The sequence below is a fragment of the Ruditapes philippinarum genome, unplaced genomic scaffold (assembly GCF_026571515.1).
Source record: "Ruditapes philippinarum isolate M1 unplaced genomic scaffold, ASM2657151v2 ctg5338_1_1_1_1, whole genome shotgun sequence".
Lineage (NCBI taxonomy): Eukaryota > Metazoa > Mollusca > Bivalvia > Venerida > Veneridae > Ruditapes > Ruditapes philippinarum.
The window spans coordinates 26,730-39,080 of record NW_026852134.1 but is presented as its reverse complement, the minus strand read 5'-3'; the positions used below and the strand labels follow the sequence as shown (position 1 = coordinate 39,080).

The 12,351-nt window shown below is 33.7% G+C and overlaps 2 protein-coding genes across 6 annotated transcripts in view; one reads left to right on the top strand and one right to left on the bottom strand.

Annotated features, from left to right (window-relative positions):
* LOC132750257 (palmitoyltransferase ZDHHC15B-like) overlaps nucleotides 1–4,651 on the bottom strand; it is a 29,783-nt gene extending 25,132 nt beyond the window's left edge. For 2 of the 5 annotated variants that reach the window (XM_060740210.1, XM_060740225.1), the window contains exon 1: nucleotides 4,487–4,650. In XM_060740210.1, coding sequence (XP_060596193.1) covers nucleotides 4,487–4,601 — 115 coding nt within the window. In that variant the 5' untranslated portion in view covers nucleotides 4,602–4,650. Of the gene's footprint in view, nucleotides 1–4,486 lie in introns of all 5 variants that reach the window. The other 3 variants (XM_060740217.1, XM_060740233.1, XM_060740203.1) reach the window with 2 other exon arrangements.
* A 180-nt stretch (nucleotides 4,652–4,831) lies between these two features.
* Nucleotides 4,832–12,351, top strand: part of LOC132750291 (von Willebrand factor A domain-containing protein 3B-like) — a 31,711-nt gene continuing 24,191 nt past the window's right edge. Inside the window, exons 1-2 of the mRNA XM_060740243.1 lie at nucleotides 4,832–4,952; nucleotides 8,840–8,977. Coding sequence (XP_060596226.1) covers nucleotides 8,881–8,977 — 97 coding nt within the window. The 5' untranslated portion in view covers nucleotides 4,832–4,952; nucleotides 8,840–8,880. The remainder of the gene's footprint in view (nucleotides 4,953–8,839; nucleotides 8,978–12,351) is intronic.

Genomic DNA, 12,351 nt, shown 5'->3' with positions numbered 1-12,351 from the left:
CTATATATTTTGACTACTTACATATATATATATGTATAAGGCTTGTAAAAGCTCAAGGGTTTTCCAATAAGAATCCGGGTCAATTTGGCCCTGACTCATCTAGGCCCCATACAAACTTGGTGTACAAAACAAATGATTTGTGTGACGGGCAAAATATAGTCCTATGAATATGATGTCGCTTTGAGATATTTTTGCTTCTTGGCATAACTAACGTCATATAGAGATTGCTCAAAAAACCATTGCAAATTACGCAAGAAAAATCTGGCGAAAATGAAAATACACTTACAATGTAAATCAGCGTAAAAATACATTGATTTTGACTTATTCATGAACAAAAGTAAAAAATAAATACCTTTAAACAAAATAACTAAACTGTCACATTAAAAAAATCATGATTAAATTCTCTTATTTCATTAAATTATTCATACAGCAGTTAAACAAATGATTTTTGTACGGTAATTACTCGCATGCCATTAACACAGCGTACACTCCATCGTCCATGCACGGAAACTTCCGCTTGCGAGCGAGCTGTACACGGAAAACGCCATCGTAGAGAGAAAAACAGATACAATATTTCAATACAGAATAACCAGAGAAGAAATTCTACTTTTGTAAGTAAGAGTTAGGTAAAATAAACTATTTCCAGCCTAAATCCTGCAGTAAAAATATCTTTTTCCGTTAACAAAAGCGATTTCTCACCACAATTTTCCAGAAATGCTCTTTTTGTTGACATCAAACAACGATTTTTAAAGCTTACCATGTAATATACGACCAAATCCACTTAATGCTTTGAAGATCTACTATTTTAGCACCAAATAAAAAAGAAATACCCGTTTTGAACACATCGGTTAAGAAAATATGGACAATAAACTGGCACTGGTGAAGTTTACTCATTGTACGGTTGCTTGCTAAATCTGAAAAACAATTCGTCCAGTTGCTTGCGAGGTCACTGTACTGTTGCTAACGAGCTTATTGGCATTATATATCGTCTAAATAGTTTAAAATTAACTTCTCAGCAATGTTTTAACACTAAAAATGTATTACTTTATTGACTTATGACGTATTCAAGTTTCAGCAAGTAATTTTAAATAACTGACGGCAGGTTTAAACTATTTTGCCCTGATAACGGTGTAAGTCTGCTTTGAACATTAATTTTCTTTACCCTATGTTAAAATAGTTGCAGAGATGGTTAATTATTTTGATTTTTCAAAGAGCATATACAACATATAGCATCTCTTTACCGGCGTATATGTTACTGATCTCAATAAATTTGTTACTTGTTATTATTATCACAATTATTTTAGACATTTGAATTTTACACAACAGAAAGTTCATCTCTGCATCGTGTATACATGTACAGTTATTGTTATATTTTTTATTTTATTTTGTTATTGCTGAGCAGATACACTCGACATTATTTTAAGACTGTGATCATATCTGATTTTCTGTGATTCATTTACTTATTCATTTTTACCATTTTCTAATGTCTTTAATAATTCTAAATAATAATAAACTATTTTGATAATATAAGCATGACTTTTTTTTATTTTCAGCAAGACTCATTTTGTAGTAATATGTAAAACTTAGGTTGTAACATGACACACTGGTTTATCTTTGTCTTGTTGTCCCAAACTCCGCGCACCGGTTACGCTACGGTAATCGCTATTGACCAACCGTTAGCGGTAGGTACATTACGGGGACACCAGTGAGGAGAGGTTTAGGTTACGCTAAGGCCAACCCTGTAAGGGGAGATCACTGCGTAGGAGATTGGTGTTGTCCATAATCAAAATTTTACATTCGGTTTGAAATGTCCATATGCCTTAAGAAATGAACAGCTTTCAAGCCCCAATGAAATTTTCTATACATGTTTGGAAAAATTATAGCTAATTGTACCATTTGTAAACTATGAGCTAGTCAGGTTTCAACCGATGTCTTGATAAAACAGCACCTACTATCTAAGTATCTTCTAACTCACTGAGGTCAAAATATTATTCTTGTATCCATATCATTTTCAGAACTACCGTAGTTAAGTTAGACTTCAAATAGTTTACTGTTATTACTGTGAAAGCATAGTCATGACACATTTTCTGCTTGTAGGAGAAAGTCCTTTGCATCACTTCGTTCAATAAACTCCGTAGGTTTCATCTTTAAACACTTATTAAAATATTGTCAGTGCACAGTTTGTCAGTATGTCATTATTAGATGTCCGACAAACCACCGTATCTTTTTTTCTGCGGTTATCATATTTTCATTTAATCTATGATATTCTCGCACAGGTTGAACTCCTCGTCCTGACAATGCCGGTTGTGATATTTCTCCGCTTTTTCTTTTAGCATGTTTACGCTTCGCTCTCAAATATATTGTTGCTGCAATAGAAAAAAGCAAAAAAGCAGTGCTCTATAGGCATACAGAGCCAAACATAATAAAACTCATTAACTTTATTTCTTTTTATTTTACATTCTAAAGTAGTAATCAGTCAAATCGCTATGACTTGACACTTTGCCCCTCTTTGATAATATAATTCTTATTTTCAGGTTCTCGTCAGGATGTCTTATAATCACATGATCTATTAATTCACAAAACTGTTCACACTCTAAATCACAATAGATGCACATATATGTCTCCATGATTAGTATTAACCTACAAAAAAGAGAAGTTACAATAACGTTAAATATACATTGAACATCATGCCATGTAAATATGTACGTTAACTGCAGTTAAATTCAATCACTTAAAGTATATATTAGAGTCTCAATTTACCATCACAAAGTTTGACATACATTAGTTATTAAACCCACATTTATTTTAATTTTGGTTTAAATGCATGGCCAATGCCATTGTTACCTTTAAAATGGGCCAACTGTTCAAGAATTGTGTTTTTAATTGTAACAAAATTTGTAGCTTGCTCCCAGGCAACCGTACAGTTTTTTTTTCAAGTCCTCATAAGCAACCGTACAGAGAGGTAGCAAGCAACCGTACAGTGAGGGAACATCAACAGTTGCTAATTTATTGTCAATACTTTCGCAACCAAGACGTTTACAAATAACAGTTTTTAATTTTCTGGTGCTTAGAACATAATTCTCGATAGCATCAAAAAGATTTGTTCAAATATTAGGTTAAAAGCTTTGAAATCGTCGTTTGATGCAAACAATTTTGATTTTTTTCGAGAAATCTGAGTGAGAAACCGCATTTTGTCTGAAAATATATGCTTGCACATTAGAATATTGATTATGAATAATTTAGTTTATGTCAGTACCACACATATAAGTAAAATAAACCAATGATTTATTTATTTTGACATGTTTTACCTGTTTTTCAGCCTTGTTCTGCGTTTTACAGTGTATATTTCGCTCGCAAGCGGAAGTCACTGTGGACGATGGAGTGTACGCTGTGATTAAGGCTTAAAGAATTACAATCGATTCATTAACATCTACATCGTACATCGGCGCAATCACACTTGATTATAACGCGACAGTTGGTGCTAGGTCAAGAAAAAGAAATATACAAGAAATGATAGAAAGTTAGAAGAGGTTGGATAGGTCAAAAGAAAGAGATATAGACAAAAAGTTTGGCTAGCTACATTTCGCCTCTTCAACCCAAACCTCTCTGGTTACGGTGGCCGCAGCCTGCACATAGTGGGTACTTGTAGCTGGGCCCTTAATGGCGGATTAGAATGTGAGGGATGATTGCCCCTGCAACGGAGGCAGGTAGGCTGTTCCAGGTTGTGGCTGTACGAGGGAAGAAGGACTTCTTGTAGTACGATGTAGATGTGGATGGTAGGTGGAACTTCTTGGAGTGGTCACTTCTAGTGCGGCTTGGGGCAGGGGTGAGGGGTGAGATAATCGCTGACTGGTATGTCCACAAGGTCATTGGTGATCTTGAACATCATGGTCAGCTGGGCTCAATGGTTCGCCATGACTCTAATGTCTTCCACCACAAGTGTTGGATCATGGAGGATACGCAGCTGGTGTTGTGGTAACGGTTCATCACATATCTTGCAGCTCTCCTCAGGACCATCTTGAGCTTGCATGTAAGGTATAAGGGTTCCAGACGGTGGAGCAATATTCAAGGCCTGGTCGCACGAGTGACATGTAGGCTGTGCTCTTAACCTGTTCGTTGCTGATGCGCAGGTTGTGTCGAAGGAAGCCGAGTGTACTGTTGCCCTTCTTCACAATCTTGTCAACATGTTGGTTTCAGGAAAGGTTTCCAGACATATGGACACCCGAGATACTTGGTTGTCGAGTCTATCTCGAGTGTGTGGCCCTTCAAGGAGTAAGGGTTTATGATGGGGTTCCTCTTCCTGTGGACCCTGATTATGCTGCACTTCTCTGGGTGGAAACTCATGCCCCAGCGTTTCTCCCACAATGCCAGCTTCTTCAGACTTGTGTAAACAGTCTAACAGTTATTTCAAGGCCTAAAGCATCAAAAATCGTGATAAACCATGTAAACAAAACAAAAATAGCAATAAATGATCAGGTATACTTACAAAAGCACATTTGAACAACATACGCATAATATGACCAGACAACTATAGCTGATATAAAAACAACTGGTGTCCATCTAAAGGCAGCACAGCACAATCTAATAACTGTCGGTGCCATTTCTGTTTCCCTTCCTGAACGATGAATGTGTAATACGTCATGTGGTTATGCGCTCATAAATTTTAACACACTGGCTCCTGGCTTCTGGTTGAAGAATTGTTAAGACGCCAAGAACCAATTGACGGAGAAAGCCGATATATTTTTTCTGTTGTCGTTGATTTCCGGAAATATTCAGGTATAAGTTTTGACGGAAAAAATCGAGGACCTTTTACGGAAAATGCCGGAAATTTAGAAAGCTAAGCAACGATTGATAAACAAGATGGCGGATATTGACAGGTGCTTGCTTAATTAGCTTAGTTTCTTTAACATTTTAAGCTTGTTGGATTTAGACAAGTCTGAATAATCTTCACCGTAAGTAACTTCGTGCAATAACATTTAGTTCCTACCTCATATGTTCTCAAAAAACATTTTCGTATGGTTTAATCACCGATTTTAGCAAATTTTGACCAAATTTATATTCTACAAAAACTACTTGGAAGTTTTGGCTACAGCTAGTACAGTGATGTCTCATGAAATTGGGGTCATATTTGACCCTTTTGTTCTAAATTAGAGGGACATTTTAGAAATGAAAAGTGTCATGAATATATATTAACAATAACTTCACTTAAACTTAATATAGAGGCAAAGAATTTACAAGGTATTATAATTTTATTATTTATTTATGTCTAAAATAATATGAAATTAGGCAAAGCCTATGAACGGGGAAGTCGTTAAAAAATTCCTTTCATTCTTTCCGTTTTAAAGGTGTCATTCGGTATTACATGCACCGCTTCCGTTTTCACTCGGAACACTTGACGATTATTATTTATCCGAAAAGTTGAGATTTGTTCCGTTATCGGAATACCCCACCTGTTATCATTGAGTTACATTGTAAATGGCGGCGCCCGACTAGAACTGACACTGAAAATTTCATTGATAGGTATAGAATTCTATATATTTTTTAATTGTTTTTTATTTGATTTTCTTTTAAATATACACGTGTAGTCTATAGCCGGGCCAGCCAAAGCCCGGACCCGCTTCGCGGGCCCGGTCTTTGACTTCCCCGTATAAATTACACCATATTTTCAGCCTCATTTTCAGTTTTTGTAAAATGTAACAGCTCTTTTTGACATTTTGGAATTCAGTGTGTGTAACATGTCTTTTTAATGTAGAAAATCTGAAGTTTATGCAACCCTATGTCGAATGGGTTGTCTTTACTTTAGGATATACAATCTGTACATTATGTGGCAACCAGAGATTGTCTCAAGCAACTTTTTACGAAAAACTCACTTCGAAGCATTATCGTTTTGCTTGGATTTCTTAGTTGACTACATTAAAGTTTGGGCATTCAGTTTGGTTTCCTCATTTTGTATGTAAGTATAGAGATACTTCTGGTAGAAGCTATCCACCCATTAAAGTTATCATTCTGTTTTTAAAAGAATGAAGTTAATCTTCGCTGCTTGTTCTACGAAGTCATTGCGAATTTACCCGGATAAATTGATGTAGCATTCTGAAGTATGCGAGCGCTTTTAATGTGTTATAATAACTTAAGTGTCTAAGATAAATCATCACGGTGACCTATCAGGTTATAAACTTTATGCTATTTATGGACAACAAAATTATACTAAGACACTCGCATTTAAATGCGTCACAGAAAACATATGGCTATAATATTAACATGTCAAATGGAAAAGACACGTAACACGCAATTTCTAGAGAAAACACTGCCCAGGGCTATATCTCAATTTACAAAATTAATGATGAATTATTAAAGGTTTGGTTAAAAATTACATTACTTCATTCTTTTTATGCTCAAATTGATTAAATAAGATTTATAAAGATGCAACATCTGAGCTTATTGAAGTTCTGGATTGCAGAACTTTATAGTTTTATGCCGCCTTTCATCTCTTGCACATTAAGTTTGAGATCAGGTTATAAAAAATAACAAAACTTTTTGGTACTTATATATATTAAAATATGAGCTTTAGAAAGCTACCATTTGAATTTTTGAAAAAAAAAAGAAAAAAAATTATGTATAAACAGTTTAAAGCTTATACATGTAGTATTGTTTTCTTAACCATACAATCATGTAGATTTACCAATTAAGGTGAATCTGATAATCACATTATTAGGAAATTATATATATAAGGACTTTTATATTTGAAATTACTTTTGAACTGTTTAAACATGACTAATTATTTAAACATTATGGTTAACTTATATATTGGGATATGATGCACTTCACTCAATGGCATGCTCCATGAATGAATAGGAGCCAGATTTCTATCACGATTATTGGTGCATTTTCCCTTTGGCGTTGTCAGCGTACCCGTCCCATCACAGTATAAAAATAGGTACGTTTTTAAAGACCTAAAACAAAGCTTATAATTACATTTAAACCACCCAAACAACACCCATAAAGAAAATCAGAAACTTAGATGTTTTATTATCAAATCCTCAATAAAGGACAATTAGAATGATATCCCCATATTGTTAGGTTGAAATAATCCTTACTTCAGTATTTAATTGTGAAAATACAACCATTGCATTGACTCAGAGAAGTGCTCGACAGACCTAGGGTACTGTCCCCCTGCAAATTTAGCTGGGATCTAGGGTTAAGTGGTTTATTTGGATTCGAGTTTCAACTATTTATATAGAAATAAATTATAAGTTCTTGATAATGTTCAAGTCAGCATTGTATATTCAGTGATATGCGTGTGGGGAACAAATAAAAAGGTTTAAATCATACAAAACATACATGTATTATTTTCATCAAAAGGCTGTTAGAGAACTTAATTCTGAGACTTGTTTTGTTAACTTAACTTATTTTGTGACCTTTTTAATATCTATAATAATTCATATTGAACATTTTGTTTGTTTATTTACCAAATTCTATAGTTATTTAAAGACATATCATATATCATAAAAGACGGACACAATAAAAACGCAGCTAAATGACTCCTAGGGAGTGAAAGTCATAGAGTCATGATCTTTAATTATTGTAATCTAGATTTTAAAAATTTCACAATATATTGATATTTATAATTATGTAATATGTTTGCAAAAGATTATTTGAGCCGTGCCATGACAAAACCAACATAATGGGTTTGCAACCAGCATGGATCTAGACCAGCCTGCGCATCCGCGCCGTCTGATCGGAGGATCCATGCTGTTCGCTTACAGACCCTATTACAAGTAGAGAAACTGATAGCGAACAGCATGGATCCTAATCAGACTGCTCGGATGCGCAGGCTGGTCTGGATCCATGCTGGTCGCAAACCCATAATGTTGTTTTTGTCATGGCGTGGCTCATTTTCACATGGACATTATTGATGTTTTCACATTCAGTTATAGACCTATTTCAAGTTCTGGTTAGTAACTATAGACCTTCATTATGTATTCCAATGATAAATATTACTATAATTCCAGTAAGTTGCCAAACTTACAATTTATATACATGTAATATATATTATAAACGCTCACTAGCTTTAGCTATCTTCATTATCTTATACATGTACTATTTATCACATGTATAATAAATTACGTGTTTATTTTTCAACAAAAGTGAAAATATAAGGATATTGTTTAGAGATAGGATTTGTAGATCTGTATTATTTTTTTGTCAGAGAAAAATTTGTATGTTTGTATATAAACTTTTAATCAGTCTATTTAATGTAGATTGGTTTCTTTATTTTTTAATTATTGTAACATGCCATGGGGAATATTGTAATGTGGGTAAGTGGAAGCTGAAGGCTTAATCAATAAAGTATTGTTTGATAATTTGTTTACCACTGTTTGATTATTTGGCTCCCAGTGCTACTAATTACGTTATCACTGATCACATACTTGTATATAGGGAAACTAATTAACTTACAATCAATAAACAGTAGGTAAAATACATGTATAATGTATATTCCAACAAGGAATTTTTTCATTAAAGAAGAAGATATATGTAGAGAAGTGAAAAAATTTCTGCGGATTACATTTGTATAGATATTTTCCATATTTTATTATATACATGATATAAAAGTAAAAAAAAAATTCTGAAAAACAATTTTTTTTTTATTGATCATCCTTTTATAATGGCATGTATTTTTTTTTCTTCAAAAGAGCATTTGCAACACTTCATTATGATAAAGAAGTAAAGCCTGTTGAGTATTATATTTATTAATTATCAATATTGAGAAGATTTAGTTTAACTCCGAGTGCTTTTTGTTTAATTCTTCATAATTTAAGACATTTTTTTTTTTAAATTTCAGGTCAATGATTTGTTGATTCAAAAAAGTGAAAGACAACAAAGATGGAAAGCCTTCTCCAAACAGAACAGAAAACTTCCTCCGCCATTAGGGATACGTTCCTGGCAGTGGATCCGTACAAGAAAATGGCCTACTCTGATAGTAAGTGACTTATATACATTTGTTTTTAGCTCACCTTCTTCATATTAAAGGATTTTGTAACAAAAGAAATTGAAATAATGTATACTGTTTTGCTTCTCTATATAGTCAAAACCTTTTGAGCCACTTTTGCGTCAATTAATTTATATGTTAAAATCTATACTGTGGAAAATTGAAAAAAATGTATAAATAAGTTTTGTGTCAAAATATAAGCTTATTCACTTGGATTACTGTAAGATATCATACAATGTGATAAAATGCAGTCTTTAAATACCATCTGAAGTCCCATTATTACCATCTTTAAGTAACTGTGTTTTTAACCAGGTTTTCCGAAGGAAAAAACTGGTTATTAGATTGAGGTATGTCGGCGGGCGGGACGGGCGGGCGGGCGGGCGTAAACAATTTCTTCTGTGCGCAACTCCTCCTACATTTCTCAACGGATTTTGACCAAACTTTCACAGAAGCTTTGTCATCAAGTGCCCTGGCGCATAATGTCGGGGTTTTGCGATTAGATAATATTTGACCTAATTATGGCCCTTTGTTTTTTTTCCTTATATAAAATATATAGTGAACAATTTCTTCTGTGCGCAACTCCTACATTTCTCAACAGATTTTGACCAAACTTTCTCAGAAGCTTTGTCATCAAGTGCCCTGACACATATTGCCAGGGTTTTGCAATTGGTATATATTTTGACCTAATTATGGCCCTTTGTTTTTTTTTCCTTATATAGAATATATAGTGAACAATTTCTTCTGTGCGCAACTCCTCCTACATTTCTCAACGGATTTTGACCAAACTTTCTTAGAAGCTTTGTTATCAAGTGCCTGGCACATATTGTCGGGGTTTTGTGATTGGATAATATTTGACCGCATTATGGCCCTTTGTATATTTTTTCCTTATACAGAATATATAGAGAACAATTTCTTCTGTGCTCAACTCCTCCTACATTTCTCAACGGATTTTGACCAAACTTTCTTAGAAGCTTTGTTATCAAGTGCCTGGCACATATTGTTGGGGTTTTGTGATTGGATAATATTTGACCGAATTATGGCCCTTTGTATATTTTTTCCTTATACAGAATATATAGTGAACAATTTCTACAGTGCGCAACTTCTCCTACATTTCTCAATGGATTTTGACCAAACTTTCACAGAAGCTTTGTCATCAAGTGCCCTGGCGCTCACTAAATTCCCAAGTTTCTTCCAAGACATCATTCAAGTATTTTTTTAAAATTGTGAACATACTTTTCTTGATATCGCACAAAACACCACACGCCAATATTGTTGACAAAAGAAAATGACAAGAGACGCAAAAATGCAAAAATTAAGCAAAAATAAAGTACTGTTTACCTTTCTAAAACATTTGGGAAAAAAAGGCGAATAGACAACATAAAATTTCTCAATCATTTTTGTTTGAGGAATATTAAAAAAGCCATAATTCCTCCTAAAAGTTCAATTAAAAACAAATGCCCCTTCATGACAAAGCTTCTGTGAAATATTTTGCTGAAAACCTGGTTGCATCGCATTGCGATGTTCCTTGTTATTTTCTGTTAAATAGTATAGTCCATTATACAGGTAAAGTTATTGTCACCCTTTAATGTGCTACAATGTTTTATGGAACCTGTTTTATGACTCCTTCTTCATCTGGAGAATTGTTTAATGTTATAATACAGGTGTAGTTTACAGGTCACATTTTATGTAAACTATATACCTTTATTTAGGCAGTGGCAGAATGAAATTTATTCTCCCTGGGTCAATACCTTTGATAACCCATGTCTTTGGTAAATTATTCTGTATTCAAACACCAACTTGTACAAATATTTGATTTGAATTAAAATTGTCATTTTATATTTGGCTACAGATATACTATATATTTATCAAATACAGTTTGAATTTTTAAGTATATGTTGAAAAGAATTTAAATAGGGAAAAATTTGTATGTTTATTAAAGCTGCATGCCCGATGAGTCTAAGTATTTCAAGAAAATAAAACTTGAGGAAAATGTACTAAGATTTTAAGAAAAGTAAAAAGATTCAAGCAATAATTTACATGTTATCAAGTAGAAATTTACATGTTAGTAATAGAAAGAATCGAAACACAAGGCTATCTGATTTGTACTAGGGGGCATAGCCCCCAAGTATTAATCAGATTGCCAAGTGTTTTGGTGTTCTTTCTCTTTTGTATCATAGTCAAAAATAAAAACATGTTCCCTGTTGTTACAATATGAAACCCCAGAAAATAAGTAACCAATGAAGGAGCATCTAAATATAATATTTCTGTTGCTTTCCCTTTCTCTGCCGTCACAATTTGTAAACCCCAGCCAAGATGAGCCATTCAGTGGGCATGCTCCGGAGTGCGGGTAACTAATACCTGCACTCCAATTAACGCACTGTGCATATATATATACGATTTAACTCTGACACATTTTCCAAACTATGATACTATGTGAGATTAATTACTGATTTTGCTGTAATTATCACTATATTTCTAGTGCATGGCTAACCATGGTAGCTATGTATGGATTATTTTTTGTATATTTTAATCTCCTCTTTTACAATTATCATGTTTAACTTGCATTTATCATATCTTATTACCAATTATCATCCCTTACAACCTATGTTTTATGTCTTATTCAGACTTTCTATTACTACCAGTCATCATATCTTACTACCAGTAACTGTTGTCATGTCTGAGTACTAATTATCATGCCTAACTACCAATCATTCTGTCTTACTACCAATCATCATGTCTGAGTACCAATCATCATGTCTGAGTACCAATCATCATGTCTGAGTACCAATCATCATGTCTGAGTACCCATCATCATGTATTAGAACTAATTATCATATCTGAGTACCAATCATCATGTCTGAGTACCAATCATCTTGTCTTTGTACCAATCATCATATCTGAGTACCAATCATCTTGTCTGAGTACCAATCATCATGTCTGAGTACCAATCATCTTATCTTTGTACCAATCATCATATCTGAGTACCAATCATCATGTCTGAGTACCAATCATCTTGTCTTTGTACCAATCATCATGTCTTAGTACTAATCATCATGTCTTAGTACCAATCATCATGTCTTAGAACCAATCATCATGTCTTAGAACTAATTATCATGACTTACTACCAATCATCATGTCTGACTACCAATCATCATGTCTTAGAACTAATCATCAATTATCATGTCTTACTACCAATCATCTTGTCTAACTACCAATCATCTTGTCTTCTACCAAACACCTGATGTCTTCCTACCAAGCACCATGTCTGAGTACTTAAATTATCATGTCTTAGTACAAATTATTGTGCATTATTTAAGCTAGCATGTATTTCATTTAAGGAATCTCTGATAATATTTATTGAGGAA